We start from the raw sequence: 26,081 nt of genomic DNA on the forward strand, positions 1-26,081 counted from the left end.
CAGTATTTATACCCTCAAATTACTTTAAAGGATTATTCTGTGAGATAAAGAAAAATCTGACAAGTCATTATTTGTTTGGAAAGAGAAGGTACTTTAAAGGATTACTCTGTGAGATAAAAAAATCTGACAAGACATTATTTGTTTGGAAAGAGAAGGTTCAAGCAATGGAAGTTATTTCCAATGCCATTGACAAATGAAAAAAAAATATTTGTTTCAATTAATAACAGCACTTGTATGCTTGTAAAGAAGAAATAACTAACAATTTTGATGAATACAATTCTTTAAGGACAAAGATCAATGATTGCACTTAGGCACAAGGAGTTTTTTTACACTTAAGAATAGATGGTGTTTTCTGAAGATTAAATATAAAATACAACTTGATATTTTATATTGTAATGACCAAAAACCATGAAAGCATGATTGACAATTATAGTAAATTCCTAATTCATATAATTCTGCTTTAGAATTATGTGAATGAAAAAATAATTTTGGGAATCTTCATTTTCCTTTATATGATGAATACTAAATTATCTCTGAAAAAATTACATCTACACATTATAAACAAAATTTATGCTTTTTCCAATTTTGAAAAGGGGATTTGCTAGTACACAATGGGTTAAGCAGTATTTTTTTGTGTCATCAAAAAACCAAAATGATAGCACATTTACTAAAATACATTTTTTAGACTTATTGTGTAGTGCAACATGAAATAACAAAAAAGAACATTAGTACATGAGTGCCATTAATATTGGGGGAAAAAGAAGTGATAGGTAGCTTACTTTATCGAAGAAAAAACTTGAAATTTACATATAAAATATTCCATACTCATTACTTCTCAAAGAAAAAAAATCAGTGGAAAATTAATTTTCACAGATTATTGCTGATCTTGCTAAAACTATTTCAATAATAAATTAACATATATTGGACAGTTTCTTCAAATTAAATTCTTTATGTATGCAAACCTTGCTTCTTTCATAGTAAATCATATATTTTCTGGCTACTTTGTGTTTTTTTTTGTATAATTCTATATAAAACGAATTCATTAAAAAGGTACAAAAATTACTCTTATTGCTGATTGTCATACAGCACTGAAATAGGCCCACTGCCCTAGCTTGTGCACGCCAATTAACATGCCCACCTCCTTCAGTCCCGTTGTTTTCTGTCAGATGGAATATTTTATGAAACAATGCTACAAAATGCATGAGATTCATTCATCATTTGCACATGAATGTTAGAAATAGATACAGTCTTTATGGATATTTTAGTAATTTTTGAAGGCAATATTCCACAATTCTGACTGTAAAAGCAAATAACTACACTGCTTAGTTAAAGTATTTTCTTTCTCAACTCCTGCCATTGTGAGATGAATATATTTTTAATTGGCAGTGTATTAAAAAAAAATTAAGAAACCACAATTAATTTTGTTCAAGTCACAGAACATTTTAAAGTTACTCATGCAAAGAAACAGGAAAAAAAATATATTCAAAATCTTAATAGTGCAAAATTTGCTTTCTTGCCCTCCATCCCCCACCTCTTCAATGCCTTGTCTGTAATATGTCTATCTCTTTCTGTTTACACCAGAAGATCAATGCTATGTATCAAGTTTAAAGTAACTCCAAGGCTGAACACAACAAGGTGACAAACACTGAGGCCATGGATCAATACAGGAACAGAGATCACCTCTAGAAACCAATCGCCTATCAGATTGCAACTGACTGTTCCTCATTTTTCCCCTCCTCATATCTAACAGCACTTGCCATAATAGATCAGCCAAGAAATCCAATGGAAAAGGATGCAGGTAGTGCTAATACTTCTACAGCAGCAGTTTAATCTGTGACAGCAGGAGGATTTGGAGAAGCCCATTAACGTGTTCTATCTGATAAGCTTATGTTTAATCTGTTTGCCTGAGGTATTGAACAAATGCATTAAGGATAGTTTATTCCTTTTTTCTCCCTTAGGGGAGGAAGGTACTGTACATGGGTAAAAATACAATAGCAAAACACACATAATTGGCAACTGACTGCTGTGAAAACCTGTTTATTACATACATCCATTCATGCCATAAAATAAGATCCAAATTACATATATTAGTAGGATCATGAAAAGAAATGGTTCTCATTCGAAGCAGACTACGAAGACGTTGGAAACTAATTCAAGCACATCATGTAAATAATGGCTTCACGTAATCGAAAATAGAAAATGGGAAATACTTGTTGTGCCTTTTGTTGTGTTGCCTTCTTCACTGAAATTTCAAGATAGGAACAATCAGACAACAGTCGATACTATAAAGAGCTAAACAGCTTAAGAACTACACGATTCAGCCCTTTCGATATATTTTCTACACAAGGATAGATACTTTATATGACCAAAATTAACAAGGTAAAATTTTGCAGGGTAATTCTAGCTCCAATGTAGATCGACTATGTCAGAGGAAAGAACAGAGGGATTGAATTTAAGATCGGGGGGGAGGATATGCTGCAATTGTACAAGATACTGTTGAGGTCACATCTGAAGTAATGCATGCATTTCTGGTCTCCTTACTTGAGGAAGGGTGTACTGCCTTTGAAGGTGGTGTAGAGGAGGTTCACCAGGTTGATTCCAGAGATGAGGGGGGGGGGGGGGGGGTTTACCTATGAGGAGGGACTGAGTCATCTGGGACTGAACTCGCTGGAATTTAGAAGAATGAGAGGATCTTATAGAAACATATAGCATTATGAAAGGCATAGATAAGATTGAGGTAGGTAAGTTGTTTCAATTGGTGGGGAAGTCCTGAACTTGAGAACATAGTCTCAAAATTCAGGGTAGTAAATTTAGGATGCAGATGAGGAGGAACTGCTTTTCCCAAAGGGTGGTGAATCTGTGGAATTCACTGCCCATCGAAGCTGAGGCTACCTCAGTAAGTATATTTAAGACATGGTTCGATAAATTTTCATATAGTAGGGGAATTAAGGGATATAGGGAAAAGGCAGGTAGGTTGAGATGAGCCTATGATCAGTCATGATCTCATTGAATGGCGGAGCAGGCTTGATGGGCCCGATAGCCTATTTCCTATGTTCTAACAGTGATGTAATGGAATCAAAATCATACAGCACTGAAATAGGCCCACTGCCCTAGCTTGTGCACGCCAATTAACGTGCCCACCTCCTTCAGTCCCATTTGCCAGTATTTGGCCCATACCCCTCCAAGCTCCACTCATCCATGTAATTATCCAAGTCAAGGAAGTGAATGTACTTGTCTTCATCACTCTGTCTGGCAGCTTGCTCCAAACATTTTCCATCTCAGAGTGAAGGTTTGTCCCCCTCACTTCTCTTAAAATCCCACCCCACTCACCTTGTTGCTATGCTCTCTCGTTACAGCTGATAGTAATACAACTTTTGGTTCAACAAAAAATTTAAATGCTTGATGTCTGGATAAGTTGAAGATATGTAGGATGAATGAGTGAAGCAGTGAATATGGTGGAATTTGCTTATGAAAAATATGAGGGTGAAAGATTAAAAGTGGTAAGATTAAGGTGGGATGGAGAGTTGTGATGTTTTGTGGAAGATTAAATGGACTAAACTACAGAGTTAACACTCAGCTCAATATCTAGAAGGAGACTTGAACATGCATTGTTTGGCTCAGTTGCAGTAGTCAGAAAGCATGAATTGAATCTTGGCTTGGAGATTTTGCTGGTTGCAGAAAAGGATAATTTTAATATTGGACAGATAGATAAACACTAAGTACATCTGTGTATTTGAGGCAGTGGAAGAAAAGTAAAGCAGAATCAATCTTTGCAAGAAAGTAGAACACAGAAATATTCAGTTTGTGGTATTAGTGAAGAGAGAAACATGTTGAAAAGGTCAGGTTGATGACTTTGTCGAATCTAGGAACAGTTAGATGTCAAATCTAATGAAGATGATGGTTGTCCTGACTGAAACAAAATGCTGAAATGCCATTAATCAGAAATAATCTGTTTGGAGGATGTGTAGATAGAGAGAGGTGGATGAAAATGGAGGAGGGAGAAAGAAAACAGTCTTGGAACTACCAAGTATAAAGCAGTGTGATTTCTGGAAATGCTGGAAATATTCAATAGGTCAGTGGGCATCAGTGGACAAAGAAAAGCAGAATTAACATTGCAGGTTGATAATCATTCATGAGAAGTGGCACATTCAATTTCATATGGGGAAAGGCTGGTTATCTGATTAGTTGAATTTAGTTTGAGTCGTGAAGGGTGTGATGTTCTCAACTGAACAAAACTTCTTTAAATCCTCTTTAAAGGTTTAGCCATGGAAACATAACAGGTCCAAATTATGCATACCTTATAATCTCACAGAGAATATTCCTTAGTTCAGATCTACTTTGATCCCCTATTTCGCCAGTTTTCTACTGCACTGATAACTCTAGTGATATTGATCCTTACTAATGTTCCAACTAGAAACATTTCACCAATATTGCTACCAATTCACACCCTGGTCTCAATCTCATATGATCCACCCCGACTCTTCTCATTTCTTTCTTGATTTCACAGAATTGGGTCTGTATTTCCCAGAGCAAAAGAGGTGGAGGAGTGACTTTATAAGGTCATGAGGGCCATGGATATAGTGAACACTCAGATTTTTTCCCCAAGGGTAAGCAGTTTTAGAAATAGAGAGGGTAGAGAAGAAAGATTTAAGAGAGACCCTGAGGGACAACTTTTTCACTAAGTTCGTCTGTACCTGGAGTGAGCTGCCAGAGTAAATTGCCAGAGGTGAACATAATTTCAACAATCATAAGATATATGGATAGGAGGGAATTAGAATGATATGGACCAAATCCAGGCAAATAGCACTAGCCCAGAATGCAAACAAGTCATAGAGCATGGTTTCATTAGTCTATGACTAATAAACTATTCCATTCAAGTTGGCACAACTACCTCGGCCACCTTGCTCCCTGTAAATACTCCCACCTAATCTCTCAGTTTCACCTGCTCCATTTTGTCCATTCTGATGATGATACTTTTCATACCAGAATTTTTGTGAGGACTTTCTTTTATCCTAATTGTGGTTCGCCCTGACAAGGTCCTTAACAGCTTCTATTGCATTTTCTGCATTTCTGTTCTCACCATGTCTCCTCCCATCCAGAATTACAATAGTTCCCTTTATATTTATCATCCTTTCCCCCACCCACTGGCCTCTATTTTTAATAGATCATCCTCTGTAATTTCCACCATTTTCACTTCCACACAATTCTTCCCATTCCTATCCATTATAATATCATGAAAGGTCAGTTCTCTCTTCAACTTTCTGGATTAATCTTTGCCAACACCTGCCCCTCCTCTTCGGATATTGCAATAACTGCCCTTTTACCACTTTCCTTTCCACCATCCAGAAACCCAAACTGTCCTTCCATATACAGAAGTAGTTGGCTTGTCGTTTTCCCAATTTAAAGTAGAGTACATATATTGCATTTAGAATTCATGATTTGCTCTCCTCTTCAAAGCAGCTAGGATATCTGTGTGGAAGGGCGATTCTGAGCTTCCAATTGCCTTTCTATAATTCTCTATCCAACTTCCAATCTGACTTCCCTGTCTCTGAGGTCATACATATTAAAATATTATCTCAAGAAATTGCATCTTAACCTATTATGTATATTTCAGTGTCAGGACTCAATTTCATATAGCCAGTCTTTCCATGTTTGTATTTTTTTTCTCTCCTTTCACAAATGCTGCCTGGAATAGTCAATGGTTCAGAATTCTCTTTTATTTCAACTGCCGTGCTTTGTACCTCAGTTTCGGCCTGTTCTGTCATAGATAAGTAGCAAGAGAAAGGGGATTGATGGATATGTGAGCAAGAGGAGTTTCAGCAAGAAAGGGATAAAAAGGATAGAATTGCTTACTGCAGGTCAGCATGGACCTGATGGGAAGAATAGCCTCCTTCAATGTTGTAACAAATGTTGATAAGTAATTCTCAATTCTGTATATTCTAAGATAGGTAAACTGGTTAACTGTTTTGAGTTTTGTGTGCCCGATGGAGATGTGGGGGGGCTGGTAGTCATGGTGGGGAGCTGGCTGATGGAGGACCTCAGTTTTCTTCAGGCTGACTTCCAGGCCAAACTCAAAACGGTCAACCAGTTTACCTATCTCGGCTGCACCATTTCATCAGATGCAAGGATCGACAACGAGATAGACAACAGACTCGCCAAGGCAAATAGCGCCTTTGGAAGACTACACAAAAGAGTCTGGAAAAACAACCAACTGAAAAACCTCACAAAGATAAGCGTATACAGAGCCGTTGTCATACCCACACTCCGGTTCGGCTCCGAATCATGGGTCCTCTACCGGCATCACCTACGGCTCCTAGAACGCTTCCACCAGCGTTGTCTCCGCTCCATCCTCAACATCCATTGGAGCGCTTTCATCCCTAACGTCGAAGTACTCGAGATGGCAAAGGTCGACAGCATCGAGTCCACGCTGCTGAAGATCCAGCTGCGCTGGATGGGTCACGTCTCCAGAATGGAGGACCATCGCCTTCCCAAGATCGTGTTATATGGCGAGCTCTCCACTGGCCACCGTGACAGAGGTGCACCAAAGAAAAGGTACAAGGACTGCCTAAAGAAATCTCTTGGTGCCTGCCACATTGACCACCGCCAGTGGGCTGATAACGCCTCAAACCGTGCATCTTGGCGCCTCACAGTTTGGCGGGCAGCAACCTCCTTTGAAGAAGACCGCAGAGCCCACCTCACTGACAAAAGGCAAAGGAGGAAAAACCCAACACTCAACCCCAACCAACCAATTTTCCCCTGCAGCCCCTGCAACCGTGTCTGCCTGTCCCGCATCGGACTTGTCAGCCACAAACGAGCCTGCAGCTGACGTGGACTTTTACCCCCTCCATAAATCTTCGTCCGCGAAGCCAAGCCAAAGATATTCTAAGAATAGGACAAATATGATCATCCATATTGTTCCTCCACAGAACACTGAGGAGCAGATTAGTAGACAGATGCTAGAAAGGTGCAGAAATAACAGGCCTGTTGTTATGGGAGATTTCAACTTCCCAAATATTGACTGGTACATCTTTACTGCAAGATGGATAGAAGGGGCAAAATTTGTCAGGTATGTCCAAGAAGGATTCCTGACACAGTATATGGACCAGCCGACTCAAGGAGAGGTCATACTGGATCTAGTACTGGGTAATGAGCCTGGTCAGGTGATAAACCTCTCAGTGGGGGAGCACAACTCCCTCAACTTTAGCATAGCTATGGACAAGGTAGGAATAGACAAAATGGTCATACTCAACTGGGGAAGGGCTAATTATAATGGGATTAGTCAGAAACTGGGAAGAATAAATTGGGGTAAAGCACAGAAGCAATGTAGAGGATGTTTAGGGAACACTTGCATGGATAGGTTTTTCACCCAGAAACGGGAAAAGATGGTAAAATTAGGAAAATGTGGTTGACAAAAGAGGCGAGACAGCTATTTAGGAAGAGGAAGGAAGCATACAGAAGGTTTAGGAAAGCAAAAAAACAGGAAAGGCTTATGAGAATTCATGGCAGCCAGGAAGTAACTTAAGGAAGGATTTAGAAGAGCTAGAAGGGGGAATGAAACGGCCTTGGGAGGAAGGATTAAGGAAAGGCCTAAGGCGTTCTACACATACGTGAAGAACAGAGGAATAACAAGAGTGAAGGTAGGGCTGCTTAAGGATAAAGGAGGCAACATGTGCTTGGAGGCAGAGGAGGTCCTCAATGAATAATTTATTTCTGTGTTCACCAGAGATAGGGGCCTTGGTCAATATGAGGCCAGTACAGCACAAGCTTATGTGCTGGACCACGCAGAGGTTAGAAAGAGAAGTTGCTGGGGATCTTCTCAGTGAAAGTTTAAAAAGGATTGGCAAAATGGTTATTCTGAATCCATCACAAACAACTTTGAGGAAATGTCAATAATCTGAACATCAACTTTGTTTTTCTCATCATAAATACTGCCCAATCTGTCTCTATTTTAGATATCCATTATTTGCAGTATCTTTAAACTAGCTTCTCAAACAAAATATATCTGAAGATTTATTCATGGAAATTAAAGGGCAGCCAAACACATACTGTATGTATGCATACCTAAGCCCAAGACTGCACCTTGGCTCAATGACATCTCCAAAGCCCTGAGGAGGGAGTGCAAGAGAGCTGAACGTAAGTAGAAACGAGACAAATTACAAATTACCCTTGAAATTCTGAAAAACAGCCTCCAAACAAACCAAGAAACAGTAAAGGCAGAAAGAACCAAATACTTTGCCAACCTAATTTCCAACAACTCCCAGAAATCCCACAGTCTTGTTCAATACCATCAACTCAATCATTGGTCCCGCACCTAACACTAACTCTGATGCTTCCCTTACCAAATGTGAAGAATTTTTAAGATTCTTCATAAACAAAGTCGAGAACATCAGGACCAACCAGCAATCTAACGGTACCACAGGTCTGTTCATTCAACCTGGACTGTTTTAGCCCATTCACACTACCCACCCTTAGTAAGATTGTGTTCACCATGAAGCTGACAACTTTTCCTCTTATCCCCACTCCCCTCCTGAGGGATACTTTTGATGCAGCGGGTCCTAGTATCCTCTCTATTATTGACAGTTCCTTAGCCACTGAGACAGTTCCAATTTGCTTTAACCATTCAGTGGTTCAGCCGCTCCTGAAATAACTCAACCTAGACTCCTCCACACCCAAAAATTACAGACCTGTTTCTAAACTGCCATTCCTGTCAAAGGTGCTCGAAAAAGTTATTGTTAGCCAATTATTGCCTGAAGCAACACATCTAAAAAATTCCAGTTAGGTTATAACGCCAACCACAGTACAGAGTTAGCCTTACTTACAGTATACAATTACACATGAAGCTCTGCCATTCTAATTCTCTTTGACCTTAGTGCAGCATTCGAATCTGTGAATCATGCTATTTTAATAGATAGCCTCTGGCAGAGGGACGGTGTCGATGGCACAGCCCTGAATTGATTTAAATCTTATCTCAGTGATAGGAATTTCTCAGTCAACATGGGCAAATTTTTATCCTTGTCTGCTACCTTTTCCTGCGGGGTCCCACAAAGGTCTATTCTGGGCCCAATTCTCTTCTCCTTATACATGCTTCCCCTTGGCCATACAATCCAAAAACACGGTATCTCCTTCCACTGCTATGCTGATGACTCTTGGCTTTATCTCCCCTTGAAGCACAATTATCAAGCAAAGATAACCAGCTTCATCTATCTGGAGGAAATAAAGTGCTGGATGGCTCAAAATCTCCTGCAGCTAAATGAAGGCAAATCTGAGATCATCCTATTTGCCCACCCCACAACCACCAAAATTATCGCCAATACCCTTGGCATCTTAGTCACCCTCCATAAACCACATGTCAAATCCCTTGGTGTGATATTCGATTCCACCTTCAAGTTTGACAAACAAGTCAATGCAGTAGTAAAAGCTAACTTTTTCCAACTCTGCACTATTGCCAAAATCTAATCATTCCTATCACTGAAAGATCTTGAGAAAGTTATCCATGCCCTCATTTTCTCTCGTTTAGACTACTCTAACTCTCTATATACGGGAATGAGTTAGTCGTCATTATCCCGTCTGCAACAGGTTCAGAATGCGGCAGAAAAGCTCCTGACAGGAGCAAAGAAAAGGGACCATATCACCCTTATTCTCACCTCTCTTCACTGGTTGCCATTATGGCTCAGGATAGATTTTAAAGTTCTCCAATTTATTTACAAAGCCATCAATGGACTAGCCCTCTCCTACATCACCAACCTCCTAACGCCCTAATGCACCAAAATTGGCCAATTTAAGGCACTTGGTTGTTCCTTGCTCAAATTGCAAACTCAGGGGAGATCTGTCTTCATGATAGCAGCCCCCAAACCATCAATCAGCCCCTTCCCTTAACTCTTTTAAATCCACGCAGAAGTTGTATTTTTATTTCCAAGCATTTTTGAGGTGATTGTTGATTGTTACCATGTTGTATTTCAAATTCTAAATTTCGGGTACCCGTTTTATACTGCACTTTAAATAGCTGCTTAAGTTGAGATGTAATTTATGATCTGAACAGCACTTTGGACCACATGAGTTGTTTTAAATGTGTTATATAAATAAACTGAACTAAACTATTGAACTGTGTCAAACAAATGCACTGTTAAACCAGACAGTACTCTATGTGCTCAGGTGGAACTAAAAAAATGAGAGCAATCTGGTTAAAATGACGTAGAATTCTTGGGGAGACCAGTTATGGTGGTGCACAAGATAGATAGGATTTTCTCGCCTGACAGAAGTTGTAAAGTGAATTTCAGTAGGAGTCGTAGATAATGAACAGTACAATCTACTCTTTTCTCTGAAATTCTATGCCAAGTTGGTAGAGACTAAAGACTTTACAATTTAAATGTCTCACATCTGTGCCTAACTTAATGCAGGCAAGGTAAATATCAAGCGAGTGTCCGGGTTAGACCATGATGAAGGAGTAGAATCATTGAGTTTGCTTTGGCATTCAAAACATGGCTGCTTTCACCCCCATTCTCCCATTTTCTCCCTTAACCTTTAACATCCTTACTAATCAAGAATCTTTTAACTTCTGCTTGAAAAATATCCAATTATTACACCTAATCTCAATATGCATCAGGTGTTAAAAACAGAACGGAAAATATTCCAAGTGATTATGGATGCTGTTGAAGCATTCAGCGTTGTTTTGGGAATCAGGATGACATTATAATTGCAACAATTATGTTGAAGAAGTCCCATGAACACTTCATGTCAATGAAGCATTCATCAGCTTAGTTTTGTGCAGAAGAAAATGCTACACAGAAACATAGAAGATAGGAGCAGGAATAGGTCATTTGGCCCTTCGAGCCTGCTCCGCCATTCAATGAGATCATGGCTGATCTTAAAGTTCAGTACCCCGTCCCCGCCTTCTCTCCGTAACCCCTAATTCCCTTATACTGAAGAAATATATCTAATTCCCTCTTAAATATATTCAATGAACCTGCCTCTGCTGTTCCCTGTGGCAATGAATTCCACAGATTCACCACCCTCTGGGTCAAGAAATTCCTCCTCATCTTGGTTCTAAATGGTTTGCCTATTATTCTCGAACCATGGCCCCAGGTTCTGGACTCCCCCACCATTGGAAACATCCCTTCCGCATCCATTCTGTCCAGTCCTGCCAGAATTTTATGTCTCTATGAGATTCCCCTCTCAATCTACGAATTGTCTAACGATCAAAGCTGCATATAACAGATACTGAAGGAATTATAAATCGTGCAGAACACCTGAGTACAGCATGTAGAAAATGAAGGCACAGTAAAAGATTTGTCCATTGACCTGGAATATATTGTATATAAATGGTATGTAAGCAGAACACAACCTACTAAAGGATCACTCCAGGCATTCAAATGTTACACATCATCCCAATATATCCACATGGATTACAATAATAAAAAGGCATTTATAGGGAATTAATTGACAGCCGTTTGAAATCGTTTCTAGCAATGCACGTGGGATCACGAACCTCCATGATAGAGGAGTTAAGACCTATTTTTTGTCATCTAGAAGAAGCTATATCAAAGTTTAGATTGTGTCTGTCTGAACCATTTATAAAGGATGAAAGAATAGAGAACTACTTTATTTCTCCTCACCACACGGCTTCAAATGGGGAAGCAGAAGAGATGTACCTCATTGTAAAAAAGGCAATGCTGGTTGAAGTTATGGTGGAACTGTTTTCGGAAGATTAATGGAAATTCACCAAGAAATATCAGCCTGCAGCATTTCTTCTGTAGAATAATGCCGACTTTCTCAGCAGGGTACACTCCCTGATGAAAAGAATGCTGAAAAGAAGCAAGATTGTTGCTTTTCAGCCCATGCCTAATAGAAAGGTGGAGGAAAGGTAGATGAACATTGTAGGCTCCAATACAGATACGTTAAAATTCAGTTTGTGTAATAGAGTTCATGGGTTAAGATTTCTTAGCAAGTTAGAGATGAAAAACTTGGGCAATGGGAAATAGTAAATGTCTTTGATTCTAAGAATTCTAAAATGCTCTTGTAGATCACTTTATCATAGTGTACACACCTCACAAGAAAATATTATGACATTGAGTTCCTGAAGTAAAATTCATTCTTTTTCTTTGGCTTGGCTTCACGGACGAAGATTTATGGAGGGGGTAAAAAGTCCACGTCAGCTGCAGGCTCGTTTGTGGCTGACAAGTCCGATGCGGGACAGGCAGACACGGTTGCAGCGGTTGCAGGGGAAAATTGGTGGGTTGGGGTTGGGTGTTGGGTTTTTCCTCCTTTGCCTTTTGTCAGTGAGGTGGGCTCTGCGGTCTTCTTCAAAGGAGGTTGCTGCCCGCAAGATGCACGGTTTGAGGCGTTATCAGCCGACTGGAGGTGGTCAATGTGGCAGGCACCAAGAAATTTCTTTTTTTTTTTTTTTTTTTTTTTTTTTTTTAATTTTTTATTTTTCACACCATAAATCACAATAGCCATGATATACACTTTTTCTTTTCCACACATTTACAGTGACTTTTTCTCCCTCCCCCCTCCCTCCTCCCAAGCCACCCCCCCATCCCTCCCCCCTCTCATCCATTTTAGTTATACAATCTAGGTTGCATTAATTCAGTTAGACAATGTTGTCATTCAACAAAAATACACCAGAAATTCTACTGAGTCCATTTTTTTCTTCTCTTCTCCTTCCATCAACTTAGGTAATGTTTGTTCCCGGTAGGTTTTCGCTATTGTATTTAATGTAAGGCTCCCATACTTGTTCGAATATTTCAATATTATTTCTTAAACTATATGTTATTTTTTCTAATGGAATACATTTATTCATTTCTATATACCATTGTTGTATTTTCAAATTATCTTCCAATTTCCAGGTTGACATAATACATTTTTTTGCTACAGCTAGGGCTATCTTAACAAATCTTTTTTGTGCATCCTCCAAGTCAATTCCAAATTCTTTATTTTTTATGTTACTTAGGAGAAAGATCTCTGGATTCTTTGGTATATTGTTTTCTGTTATTTTATTTAATATCTGATTGAGATCATCCCAAAATTTTTCTACTCTCTCACATGTCCAGATTGCATGAATTGTTGTTCCCCTTTCTTTTTTACATCGAAAACATCTATCAGATACTGTTGGGTCCCATTTATTTAACTTTTGCGGTGTAATGTATAGTCTGTGTAACCAATTATATTGTATCATACGCAGCCTCGTATTTATTGTATTTCTCATCGTTCCAGAGCATAACTTCTCCCATGTTTCCTTTTTTATCTTTATATTTAAATCTTGTTCCCATTTTTGTTTAGTTTTACCATTTGTTTCCTCATTTTCCTTTTCTTGCAGTTTAATATACATATTTTTTATAAATCTTTTGATTAACATTGTATCTGTAATCACATATTCAAGGTTACTTCCCTCTGGTAAACTCAAGTTGCTTCCTAATTTATCTTTCAAGTAGGATCTCAGTTGGTAATATGCCAGCGCTGTATCTCCCGTTATATTGTACTTATCTCTCATTTGTTCAAAGGATAAGAATCTACTTCCTGAAAAACAATTTTCTATTCTTTTAATCCCTTTTTTTTCCCATTTTCTAAAGGCAAGGTTGTCTATTGTAAAAGGGAGTAGCTTATTTTGCGTCAATATTAGTTTTGGTATTTGGTAATTTATTTTATTTCTTTCTACATGTATCTTCTTCCATATATTGAGGAGATGGTGTAATACTGGAGAAGTTCTATGTTGTACCAATTTTTCGTCCCATTTATATAATATGTGTTCAGGTATCTTTTCCCCTATTTTATCTAATTCTAGTCTCGTCCAGTCTGGTTTTTCCCTTGTTTGATAAAAATCTGATAGGTACCTTAATTGTGCGGCTCTATAATAATTTTTGAAGTTTGGCAATTGTAAGCCTCCTTGTTTATACCATTCTGTTAATTTGTCTAGTGCTATCCTCGGTTTCCCCCCTCTCCATAAAAATCTCCTTATTATTTTCTTTAACTCTTTGAAGAATTTTTCTGTCAGTTGTATTGGCAATGCCTGAAATAAGTATAGTATCCTTGGAAAAATGTTCATTTTAATACAGTTTATCCTTCCTATCAGTGTTAGTGGTAGCTCTTTCCAATGCTCTAAATCGTCCTGTAGTTTTTTCATTAGTGGATTGTAATTGAGTTTATATAATTGGCCTAGATTTTTGTTTATTTGCACACCTAGGTATCTTATTGCCTGCGTTTGCCATCTGAATGGGGATTCCTCCTTAAATTTTGAGAAATCCGCGTTATTCATAGGCATTGCTTCACTTTTATTTACGTTTATCTTGTATCCCGACACTTCTCCATATTCCTTCAATTTCTTATATAGTTCTTTTATTGATAGTTCTGGTTCTGTTAAGTACACTATCACATCATCCGCAAACAGACTGATTTTATATTCCCTGTCTTTTATTTTTATTCCTTTTATATTATTATCTCTTCTTATCGATTCTGCTAGTGGTTCTATAGCTAGCGCAAACAATAATGGTGATAGTGGGCATCCCTGCCGCGTTGACCTGCTTAAGTTAAATTGCTTTGATACATGTCCATTTACTGTCACTTTCGCTAACGGTCCCTTATATAATGCTTTAATCCAATTAATATACTTCTCCGGTAAACTGAATTTTTGCAATACTTTGAACAAGTAATTCCATTCTACTCTGTCGAAGGCCTTCTCTGCGTCTAAAGCAACTGCTACTGCCGGTGCTTTATTTCCTTCTACTGCATGAATTAAGTTAATAAATTTACAAATATTGTCTGTTGTGCGTCTTTTTTTGATAAATCCAGTTTGGTCTAAATTTACCATTTTCGGTACCTGTTCTGCTAATCTGTTCGCTAATAGTTTAGCTATTATCTTATAATCTGTGTTTAGCAAAGATATTGGTCTATATGACGCTGGTGAGAGTGGATCTTTCCCTTGTTTTAGTATCACTGTAATTATTGCTGTTTTACATGAATCTGGTAAGTTTTGTGTCTCATCAATCTGGTTGATTACATCCAGGAGGGGCGGTATTATTAGGTCTTTAAATGTTTTGTAGAATTCTATTGGGAGTCCATCCTCTCCTGGTGTCTTATTATTTGGTAAATTTTTTATTATCTCTTGTATTTCTACTGTTCCAAATGGTTCTGTTAATTTATTTTGTTCCTCTATTTGTAGTTTTGGTAGTTCAATTTTAGTCAAAAATTCATCTATTTTCCCTTCTTTCCCTTCGTTTTCGGTTCGGTATAATTGTTCATAGAATTCTCTGAAGTTTTCCTTAATTTCTTTTGGATTATATGTAATTTGTTTGTCTTTTTTCCTTGTTGCCAATACCGTTTTCTTAGTTTGCTCTGTCTTAAGCTGCCATGCTAGGATTTTGTGTGTTTTTTCCCCTAGTTCATAATATTTCTGTTTTGTCTTCATTATATTCTTCTCCACCTTATATGTTTGTAATGTTTCATATTTTATTTTTTTATCCGCCAATTCTCTTCTTTTGGTTGTATCTTCCTTTATTGCTAATTTTTTTTCTATGTTTATTATTTCCCTTTCCAACTGCTCTGTTTCCTGATTATAGTCCTTCTTCATCTTGGTTGCATAACTTATTATTTGCCCTCTAATGAATGCTTTCATTGCGTCCCATAGTATAAACTTATCTTCCACTGATTCCGTATTTACTTCAAAGTACATTTTTAATTGTTTTTCAATAAATTCTCTAAAATCCTGTCTTTTAAGTAGCATGGGGTTTAATCTCCATCTATACATTCTTGGAGGGATGTCTTCTAGCTCTATTGCCAATAACAGGGGTGAGTGGTCCGATAATAGTCTAGCTTTATATTCCGTTTTCCTAACTCTCCCTTGTATGTGGGCTGATAACAGGAATAGGTCTATCCTTGAGTATGTTTTATGTCTAGTCGAGTAGTATGAGTATTCCTTTTCTTTTGGGTTTTGTTTCCTCCATATGTCCACAAGTTTCATTTCTTGCATTGATTTAATTATAAATTTGGTTACTTTGTTCTTCCTGTTAATTTTTTTCCCCGTTTTATCCATATTTGGATCCAAATTCAGATTGAAATCCCCTCCTATTAGTATGTTCCCTTGCGTATTAGCTACCTTCAAAAAGATATCTTGCATAAACTTTTGATCTTCTTCGTTAGGTGAATATATATTAAGTAGATTCCAAAGCTCTGAATATATCTGACATTTTATCATAACATATCTCCCTGCTGGATCTATTATTTCCTCTTCTATTTTAAATGGCACATTTTTGCTAATTAATATAGCCACTCCTCTTGCTTTTGAATTATACGATGCTGCTGTTACATGTCCTACCCAATCTCTCTTTAATTTCTTGTGCTCCAATTCAGTTAAATGTGTTTCTTGGACAAATGCTATATCTATTTTTTCCTTTTTCAGTAAATTTAGTAGTTTCTTCCTTTTAATTTGGTTATGTATTCCATTAATATTTAGAGTCATATAGTTCAGCGTAGCCATTTTATATTTTGTTTATCTTCTCTTTCCGTTTTTCCATCATTACCTTTCCTCCTTTTCCATTTCTGTTTTCTTATTTTCAACTCTTTACCAGACAACATTCCTACAACATCCAACATTTTCCTTATTCTCCTATTTCTATCTTCTTTATCCCCAATCTCCCCTTCCCCTCCTGAGTTGCCCTTTATCCCTTGTCGGACAACCACATCTCCCCTCTCCATTTGGATTTGCGAATCCACTCGCAAGCGTCAACTGATTTTGCAGTGACCGCTCTTTTCCCCCCACCCAGCCCCCCCCAGAAAAGATTTCGTTTTTTATATGTCACAAAGGTCACTCTTTTAGTTCCCTCCTTATTCTCTCTATTCCCTTACCTTCCCTTATTAATTCTTGTCTATACTTTCTATGTTTTCCTCTAATTACAGATACTTTCACATATGCCCGTTGTCTCTATTCACTCTTATACCTCTTTACCCGCATACATATCAATCGTGGTCATTTTTACCCTCCTTACCCGTCTTCATCCCTCAGTCTATTTTTGTCTTTACCCACATACATATCAATCGTGATAATTTTTGCTCTCATTACCCGTCTTCATCCCTCAGTCTATTTTTGTAATTGTTCTGCAAATTTTCGTGCTTCTTCTGGATCCGAGAATAGTCTGTTTTGTTGTCCTGGAATAAATATTTTCAATACCGCAGGATGCTTCAGTGTAAATTTATATCCTTTCTTCCATAAAATCGCTTTTGCTGCATTGAACTCTTTTCTCTTCTTTAGGAGTTCAAAGCTTATATCTGGATAAATGAAGATTTTTTGCCCTTTATACTCCAGTGGTTTGTTGCCCTCTCTTACTTTTTCCATTGTCTTCTCCAGCACCTTTTCTCTTGTAGTATATCTTAGGAATTTTACTACAATAGATCTTGGTTTTTGTTGTGGTTGTGGTTTAGGGGCCAATGCTCTATGTGCCCTTTCTATTTCCATTTCTTGCTGTAGTTCTGGACATCCTAGGGCCTTAGGGATCCATTCTTTTATAAACTCCCTCATATTCTTGCCTTCTACATCTTCCTTAAGGCCCACTATCTTTATGTTATTTCTTCTGTTATAATTTTCCATTATATCTATTTTTTGGGCTAGTAATTCTTGTGTCTCTTTAGTTTTTTTATTAGATTCCTCCAATTTCTTTTTTAAGTCTTCTACCTCCATTTCTGCTGCTATTGCCCGTTCTTCCATCTTGTCCATTTTTTTCCCCATTTCTGTTAAGGTCATATCCATTTTATTTATTTTCTTTTCTGTGTTGTTTATTCTTCTTCTTAAATCATTGAATTCCTGTGTTTGCCATTCTTTAAATGACTCCATGTATCCTCTAACAAGAGCAAGTACCTCCTTTACCTTGCCTATCTTTTCTTCTTCTATTTCCCTGTACTCTTCCTCTTCCTCTTCTTCTTCCTCTAGGTTGACCATCTGTTGTTTCTTTGCTGCCCTTTCCTCCTCTTCTTTCTTGTTTCCATTGTCTTCTGTGGTGTCTTCTTGCTGCAGGTGTTCTGCAGCTGTCGTTGCCGGCTGTGGAGATCGACTCCCCAGCTGGTCCCCCCTCCCGTCGGTGTGTTTTTTTGTATGCGCATCGCGCATGCGCGAGGAGTCGCGCATGCGCGGTTGCGCACTTTTACTCGGCTCTGTGAGCCATTGTTGTAGTTCTCTTTCTACCGACCTGAGGTAGTGGGGTCTTCTCTCCACAGCGGGCCTCTTCGGACAGGTAAGGCCTTCACCTTTTTCCTCCGTTGTCTTCTCTTCCTCTCTTCTTTCCGTTGATTTTGATTTTTCTCCTTTTGTCTCCATCTTCTTTCCACCTTTATATTCACTTTTCTTTAACTTGTATTTCTGTGCCTTTGTATTTTCTCTCGTTTTTCCCGACTTTTCTGGAGAGGGCTGGAGTTCACCGTCCGGCCACTACTCCATCACGTGACTCCTCCCAAGAAATTTCTTTAGGCAGTCCTTGTACCTTTTCTTTGGTGCACCTCTGTCATGGTGGCCAGTGGAGAGCTTGCCATATAACACGATCTTGGGAAGGCGGTGGTCCTCCATTCTGGAGACGTGACCCATCCAGCGCAGCTGGATCTTCAGTAAAATTCATAATTGTTCAAGAAACAACATACAATTTTTTTTCAGGTAAGTCAAGATGAGACAATACCATTGAGTCTTCAGATTGAGAAAATTCCAGCATTGGGTGAATTTACAAATCCACAAAAGTAACATTAGCATCACTGTAGATATCAGAATGTATAAATCTGTTGCCTGTTTGAAATTGCAAATTTCATAAATATGTGAAATTAGTTTATGCATTTATATTAACAAAAGGAGAAGCCAAGTAATGTATGTAATCATGTGTGATGTTAATTATTATGTATTACATCATGCATATTAGTCTGCATATGGGGAGTCTTTGAAGAACTCTTTAAAAAAATACACAAATGTTCTGAGCTCAAGTCCAAGGTGCATCAGTCAGTATATTTTGCGAATGGACTTCATTAAAGGTGAAGCACGTACTCCTGGACAGAACCACAAAAGAGACTATGTCTGTAAATGGGCTGGACACTAGGAAGAAACCAAGGAGGACAAGTTATGACATTGCAAAGAGGTCAAAGTCAGCGGTGGTGGCTTTTGATTTTCAGAGACATTATTGATGCCTTTGATCAAGAAAGGATTTTATTCTTCATAATACATGTTTGCACAATATTGGTCAGTAAATCAAAAGGAAAGCATACTTTTCATTGTTACAAAATGAACCATTGTATATTTATCAGTCAGAGGCTCTTTCTCATGAACACCTAATTTGCACATTATCTAGTCAAATCTATCTATCAGATTGAGATTGTATTAAAAAGGGGACTTATATTTCATGAACTGTGAAGCAACAATTAAATAAGTAAAAAATTAAAGGTACGAGAGAATATACAACCTCATTCCCATGCTCTTTTATTCAGAAATGTGAACAGCTTCAGTTTTGCTTCGTGCAGAATAGAAGAGGGAAAACAAACTTTTATTGCCTGTCTTTGTATTTTGTAAGTTGTATGTAAGAAAATTACAATCATTCATTAACTAGCTTTGGGTGAACTTTGTGATGAGTTGGTGAAGGGATAAAAATAATTGGCTAACATACAAAAACATCAGTACATTTATCCATCCATCCGTGAAGTTCCATATTTTGTTTCTGATTTTTGCTGTTGCAGATCCCATGTGACCTTTTGCAGCTGTTCCTCAGCTAAATTTGTTAATAAACTTATCAGTATCAAAGGAGTATCTTACCTATTCTCAACTGAGTTTCTGCTTTTAAATTCAAAGGAATTATTTTTCATGTACACATTTCCAGTTGTGTATCACAATTTTACTGAAACTGAATGTAAAAGGATTTTTAAAAATATTGGCAGTTCGTCAAGCCTTTATTAAAACTTAATTAAATGTCAGCATTCTAAACCTACACTTTAATCTTACTGCTAAAATTATGCTGCCTGTGTGTTTCCAAAATAACTGTTCCACTGAATATTATCATATGTTGAACAGGCAATGTGAGCAGCTTGGTTGAGATTATGCTTGTGGCCTCATCACTGAAAGTTCACTAAGACCAAGATGATCCAAATATTTCAATGTTAAAGGTACACCAGGCTGCAATAAAAATGATATAACACCATCATCTTAATGAAGACATAATTCATGGTCAATTTTACTGGCCAATATTGTGCAAACATGTATTATGAAGAATAAAATCCTTTCTTGATCAAAGGAATCAATAAAGTCTCTGAAAATCAAAAGCCACCACTGCTGAACAAAGTAACTTCATTGCTGAACTTTTAATGAATACTGCAAGATTTTTCTCCATTCCTCTGTTTGGAATCTGAAACTGACTAATAGACGGCACGTTATAACCATATAACCATTTACGGAGCGGAAACAGGCCATGTTGGCCTTTCGAGTCCACACCGGTTCATGTACATCAGAATTTAGTTTTAACAAAGTTATTGCCTAAAGATTAATCTTGCACTGTTAAGCATACTGAGTCTTGCATGTTTTAAGAGAGGATGTTGACTGGAGAATGACAGCACTGGCTTTACATCAGCATTATATACTGAACAATGTCATTGTCCAGCTGCTCAGCATATTTCCAGTGGACATTTGCTAAGTGCCAACTTGCTCAAGTTTGCTAGCTGGGATTATTTGCCTTATTTATATGCCACAGAAATATTCTGGAACCCTGGGGGCTTTTGCAGTTCTCAAAAATAGCATTAATGATTTTAATTTCTTGCTGGAGCAGACTTACGGACATTTCAAATCTTTTTATTTGTTTCCATTATATTTGCAATGCTGTTCCCATTTCATCTTGTTTCAATAACGTTTAATCTAACTGTGAAATTGGTCATCCACTACTTGCCGCAAATATTAGTCGTGATGTGGGCTTTGTATCTGTGTTAGTTAGAGCTAGGATTCTACTAAATAGAATAATACCTAGTGTCGCAGAGAATATTCTCCCAGAATCACAGTGCAGCTTTCGCGCAAACAGAGGAACTACTGACATGGTCTTTGCCCTCAGACAGCTCCAAGAAAAGTGCAGAGAACAAAACAAAGGACTCTACATCACCTTTGTTGACCTCACCAAAGCCTTCGACACCGTGAGCAGGAAAGGGCTTTGGCAAATACTAGAGCGCATCGGATGTCCCCCAAAGTTCCTCAACATGATTATCCAACTGCACGAAAACCAACAAGGTCGGGTCAGATACAGCAATGAGCTCTCTGAACCCTTCTCCATTAACAATGGCGTGAAGCAAGGCTGTGTTCTCGCACCAACCCTCTTTTCAATCTTCTTCAGCATGATGCTGAACCAAGCCATGAAAGACCCCAACAATGAAGACGCTGTTTACATCCGGTACCGCACGGATGGCAGTCTCTTCAATCTGAGGCGCCTGCAAGCTCACACCAAGACACAAGAGAAACTTGTCCGTGAACTACTCTTTGCAGACGATGCCGCTTTAGTTGCCCATTCAGAGCCAGCTCTTCAGCGCTTGACGTCCTGCTTTGCGGAAACTGCCAAAATGTTTGGCCTGGAAGTCAGCCTGAAGAAAACTGAGGTCCTCCATCAGCCATCTCCCCACCATGACTACCAGCCCCCCCACATCTCCATCGGGCACACAAAACTCAAAACGGTCAACCAGTTTACCTATCTCGGCTGCACCATTTCATCAGATGCAAGGATCGACAATGAGATAGACAACAGACTCGCTAAGGCAAATAGCGCCTTTGGAAGACTACACAAAAGAGTCTGGAAAAACAACCAACTGAAAAACCTCACAAAGATAAGCGTATACAGAGCTGTTGTCATACCCACACTCCTGTTCGGCTCCGAATCATGGGTCCTCTACCGGCACCACCTACGGCTCCTAGAACGCTTCCACCAGCGTTGTCTCCGCTCCATCCTCAACATCCATTGGAGCGCTTTCATCCCTAACGTCAAAGTACTCGAGATGGCAGAGGTCGACAGCATCGAGTCCACGCTGCTGAAGATCCAGCTGCGCTGGATGGGTCACGTCTCCAGAATGGAGGACCATCGCCTTCCCAAGATCGTGTTATATGGCGAGCTCTCCACTGGCCACCGTGACGGAGGTGCACCAAAGAAAAGGTACAAGGACTGCCTAAAGAAATCTCTTGGTGCCTGCCACATTGACCACCGCCAGTGGGCTGATAACGCCTCAAACCGTGCATCTTGGCGCCTCACAGTTTGGCGGGCAGCAACCTCCTTTGAAGAAGACCGCAGAGCCCACCTCACTGACAAAAGGCAAAGGAGGAAAAACCCAACACCCAACCCCAACCAACCAATTTTCCCCTGCAACCGCTGCAACCGTGTCTGCCTGTCCCGCATCGGACTTGTCAGCCACAAACGAGCCTGCAGCTGACGTGCACTTTTTACCCCCTCCATAAATCTTTGTCCGCGAAGCCAAGCCAAAGAAAGAAGTTAGAGATATTCAATTGAAGTAACTTTTGTTGGAATCTAGGGGTGAAAACATTATGAAAGAAATGATTAATTAATAATTTTATATTTACTGCATGGTTCAGGGGAAAAGAGGAATGTGATTAAGTGGCAATCACAGCAGGGAGCAAAGTTGGCTGAGCAAAATTGTCTGCTCCCAAATACAGGGAGAGGAAATGCATAAAACGATTTAGGAGGAATGCTCAACTGAAGGAGGTGGTGAGTAGCACAGGAGACACAGGCCAGACCAGAACAAAGAATGGCCTGCAAGAAACAAAGGGAATGGAAAACCAGTCTAGGAGGAAGATTAAGGCATGAGGAGGTGTTAAAGAGAACAGCAGAAATTGGCCAGTCAGGGACAGAATGGTGATTAGAAATATCTGGGGATGAATTAATTTCTGATCCAATCAACAGGATAGTCTGGCTTGGAGGATTAAGATGGGAGTGCTACACCCCAGATATCTGCAAAACAGGAGATGACTTGTGATAACCCTTATGCAAAAAGATCTAGCAAAGGAAGACAACTTTTGTTCTGTATGATAATGAAATCTAGCAAAGGAAGCCAACTTTTGTTCTGTATTATAAGGTTGATCTATATAAACTGAGCCAACTGGACAATAGGGGTCAGTCTTGGGGAGTAGCTCACTGTGCAGGTGACCTATGAACTAATGATTGACCCAGAGCTCTGTTAAGTTTTATTCTTGTGCTGTGTAATAAATTGACTGTTGAACCGAATACCTTCTCCTATCACTTCATTCAAAGAACACGCTGGACTCAGTCCACACATAGACTAAATTAAGAGTAAGGTAAAGCCAGAGTCCGACACTTTCTACAATCAAATGTATGAGAAAGTGCTTAATATCTGGATTATAATACAACCTGATGGTCAAGAGCTTCAAGTTCCTGATGTCAACACCTCTGGCGATCTGTCCTGGAGCTTCCATGTCGATACAATCACGAAGCACTACTGGCACTAGCAGGTAATACTTCATGAGGAGTTTGAAGAGATTGGGTATGTCACCAAAGACTCTTGCGATTTTCTACAGGTTTACCGTGGAGAGCATTCTGACTTGTAGCATCACTGTCTGGTACGGAGGTGCCAATGCATAGAACGGGAAAAGGCTACAAAGAGTACTACTAACATCACGGCCATCAGTTTTCACTCCATTGAGGACATCTAAAGCTGCCTCTATCCTCAAGAATCTTCACCACCCAAGCCATGCCCTCTTCACACTACTACCATCAGGAAGGAGGTGCAGGATCCTGAAGACGAGCATCCGGCAGCACAAGATCAGCTTCTTCCCCTCAGCCATCAGATTCCTGAATCACAAACAGCATCTCACTTTCTCCTATTTTCTTGTGCAATTTAATTATTTTTAAAATGTAATTTATGGCAATATTTGCACTGTAATTGTTGCTGCAAAACAACAAATTTTGTGACAATAAATTCTGAATCTGATTCTGAATAGTTTTCATGGCTCCATTAAAGAGAAAATGTGGCAAACTATAAATACTTGTGAAATACAACATGGAAATTAACATTGACAGAGAATAAAGAAAGATTTTCACTTTAATGTGTGTGTCCGTGTGTGCGAGAGAGAGAGAGAGAGAGAGAAAGAGAGAGAGAGAGAGAGAGAGAGAAAGAGAGAGAGAGAGAAAGAGAGAGAGAGAGAGAGAGAGAGAGAGAGAGAGAGAGAGAGAGAGAGAGAGAAATCTAAAGAACAATTAAATCCAAACTTTATTCTGATGGAAAGAACGATACATGAAATACAATGACTGACATGTATTTTAGATATGGATGGATGATGGATGCAGTCATTGGTTCTGAGACTTGAGTGGCAAACAGGAAACTAAAACCCATTTTCCAGTGAAGGAGGTGAGGCACTGGGTTACAAGCTGTAATAGGATGCAATAGATGGAATGATTACATTGGTACAATGATAGATTGTGAGGCAGTAAGATTCAGATGTCTTCATTGTAACCAGAGAAGTCCTATTGTGATTTAGAGCTATAGATAACATTCAGGCCACCCAGAGTATAACTTCGAATTACACTGCACGTCAGAAACACATGGATGCATTATGGGATAGTGCTGGGCACAGCTAACCCTAATCTTTCTTCTTTGGATTTGAATAAAAATAAAAATATATGTTTTTAACAAAATAAAAGCTTTAGGTGCTTTGGCTTTGGATGGCATTGTATTATGTGAATCTGTTTTTCCTAACTATTTATTTGGATGAGGTTGTCTGGAAATAACATGACAATAGCCACTGGTTCAGAACCGACATCTGCAAATTGACCTGAGTCTTAGGTTTATGCTGAGTGATAGATGCCAGGTACAAGGTTATTGGACACCGGATGGAGTCCAATGCAGGGAGATCCTACTCTGATCTAACCCTGTCCTCGGCTGGGAATCTCCATTCCACTGATGCAATACACAAATGTATCTGCAGACTTTCCTGTTTAACTCCATTTATTGCAGGACATAAATCACAAACTATTTGCATTTTTGCAAATTAGACTAAGCACTGGAGTCTATTGATGATAACATCAAATTTTGTAAATAAAACTTGCAGGTTTAAAACTTTGATGTATTCAGCTCTGCTAAAATAACAGACCTCCGAAACGAAGCAGGATCAGGACTGGTCAGTACTTGGAAGTTATGTAGGTTTCTGTAAGGGACGCCAGACAAAGTGGCAACTCTCTGTCTTACGGAAGACAATTTCATGTATGTTACTTTCTAAATGTAGTTTTACCTGACAATAATGGAATCTTTACCTTTATTATAAATGTTCATTCACCATATTACAGGTGGAATGTGGCTTAAATTAAATTTCCTCTTCATATTTTGGCTTCTTATTAATAGAAAATGCAAGCTTGAGAAATACTGAAACATCCATTCCCTCACTTAATGGTGTAAAATGGCTGCAGTGTGCTATCTACAGGATGCACTGCAGCATTTCACCTTGGCTGAACAGGGCTCCAGATCCAAAGCAGCAATCTACTACCTGAAAGCCAGATTTCAGATTTCATATCTCTTCTTTGGCTTGGCTTCGCGGACGAAGATTTATGGAGGGGTAATGTCCACGTCAGCTGCAGGCTCGTTTGTAACTGACAAGTCCAATGCGGGACAGGCAGACACGGTTGCAGCGGTTGCAAGGGAAAATTGGTGGGTTGGGGTTGGGTGTTGGGTTTTTCCTCCTTTGTCTTTTGTCAGTGAGGTGGGCTCTGCGGACTTCTTCAAAGGAGGTTGCTGCCCGCCGAACTGTGAGGCGCCAAGATGCATGGTTTGAGGCGATATCAGCCCACTGGCGGTGGTCAATGTGGCAGGCACCAAGAGATTTCTTTAGGCAGTCCTTGTACCTCTTCTTTGGTGCACCTCTGTCTCGGTGGCCAGTGGAGAGCTCGCCATATAACACGATCTTGGGGAGGCGATGGGTCTCCATTCTGGAGACGTGATCTACCCAGCGCAGTTGGATCTTCAGCAGCATGGATTCGATGCTGTCGGCCTCTGCCATTTCGAGTACTTCGATGTTGGTGATGAAGTCGCTCCAGTGAATGTTGAGGATAGAGCGGAGACAACGCTGGTGGAAGCGTTCTAGGAGT

The 26,081-nt window shown here is 39.1% G+C and overlaps 1 protein-coding gene across 11 annotated transcripts in view; it reads right to left on the bottom strand.

Annotated features, from left to right (window-relative positions):
* The window catches only part of LOC138763888 (ERI1 exoribonuclease 3-like), a 453,927-nt gene that overhangs the window by 113,135 nt on the left and 314,711 nt on the right, over window positions 1–26,081 (bottom strand). The window contains exon 8 of one of the 11 annotated variants that reach the window (XM_069938824.1): window positions 2,084–2,242. The exons of the other annotated variants lie outside the window; for them this stretch is intronic. Coding sequence (XP_069794925.1) covers window positions 2,148–2,242 — 95 coding nt within the window. The 3' untranslated portion in view covers window positions 2,084–2,147. Of the gene's footprint in view, window positions 1–2,083; window positions 2,243–26,081 lie in introns of those variants that run through there. 11 annotated transcript variants of the gene reach the window in all.

Source organism: Narcine bancroftii, chromosome 5 (assembly GCF_036971445.1).
Source record: "Narcine bancroftii isolate sNarBan1 chromosome 5, sNarBan1.hap1, whole genome shotgun sequence".
Taxonomy (NCBI): Eukaryota; Metazoa; Chordata; class Chondrichthyes; order Torpediniformes; family Narcinidae; genus Narcine; species Narcine bancroftii.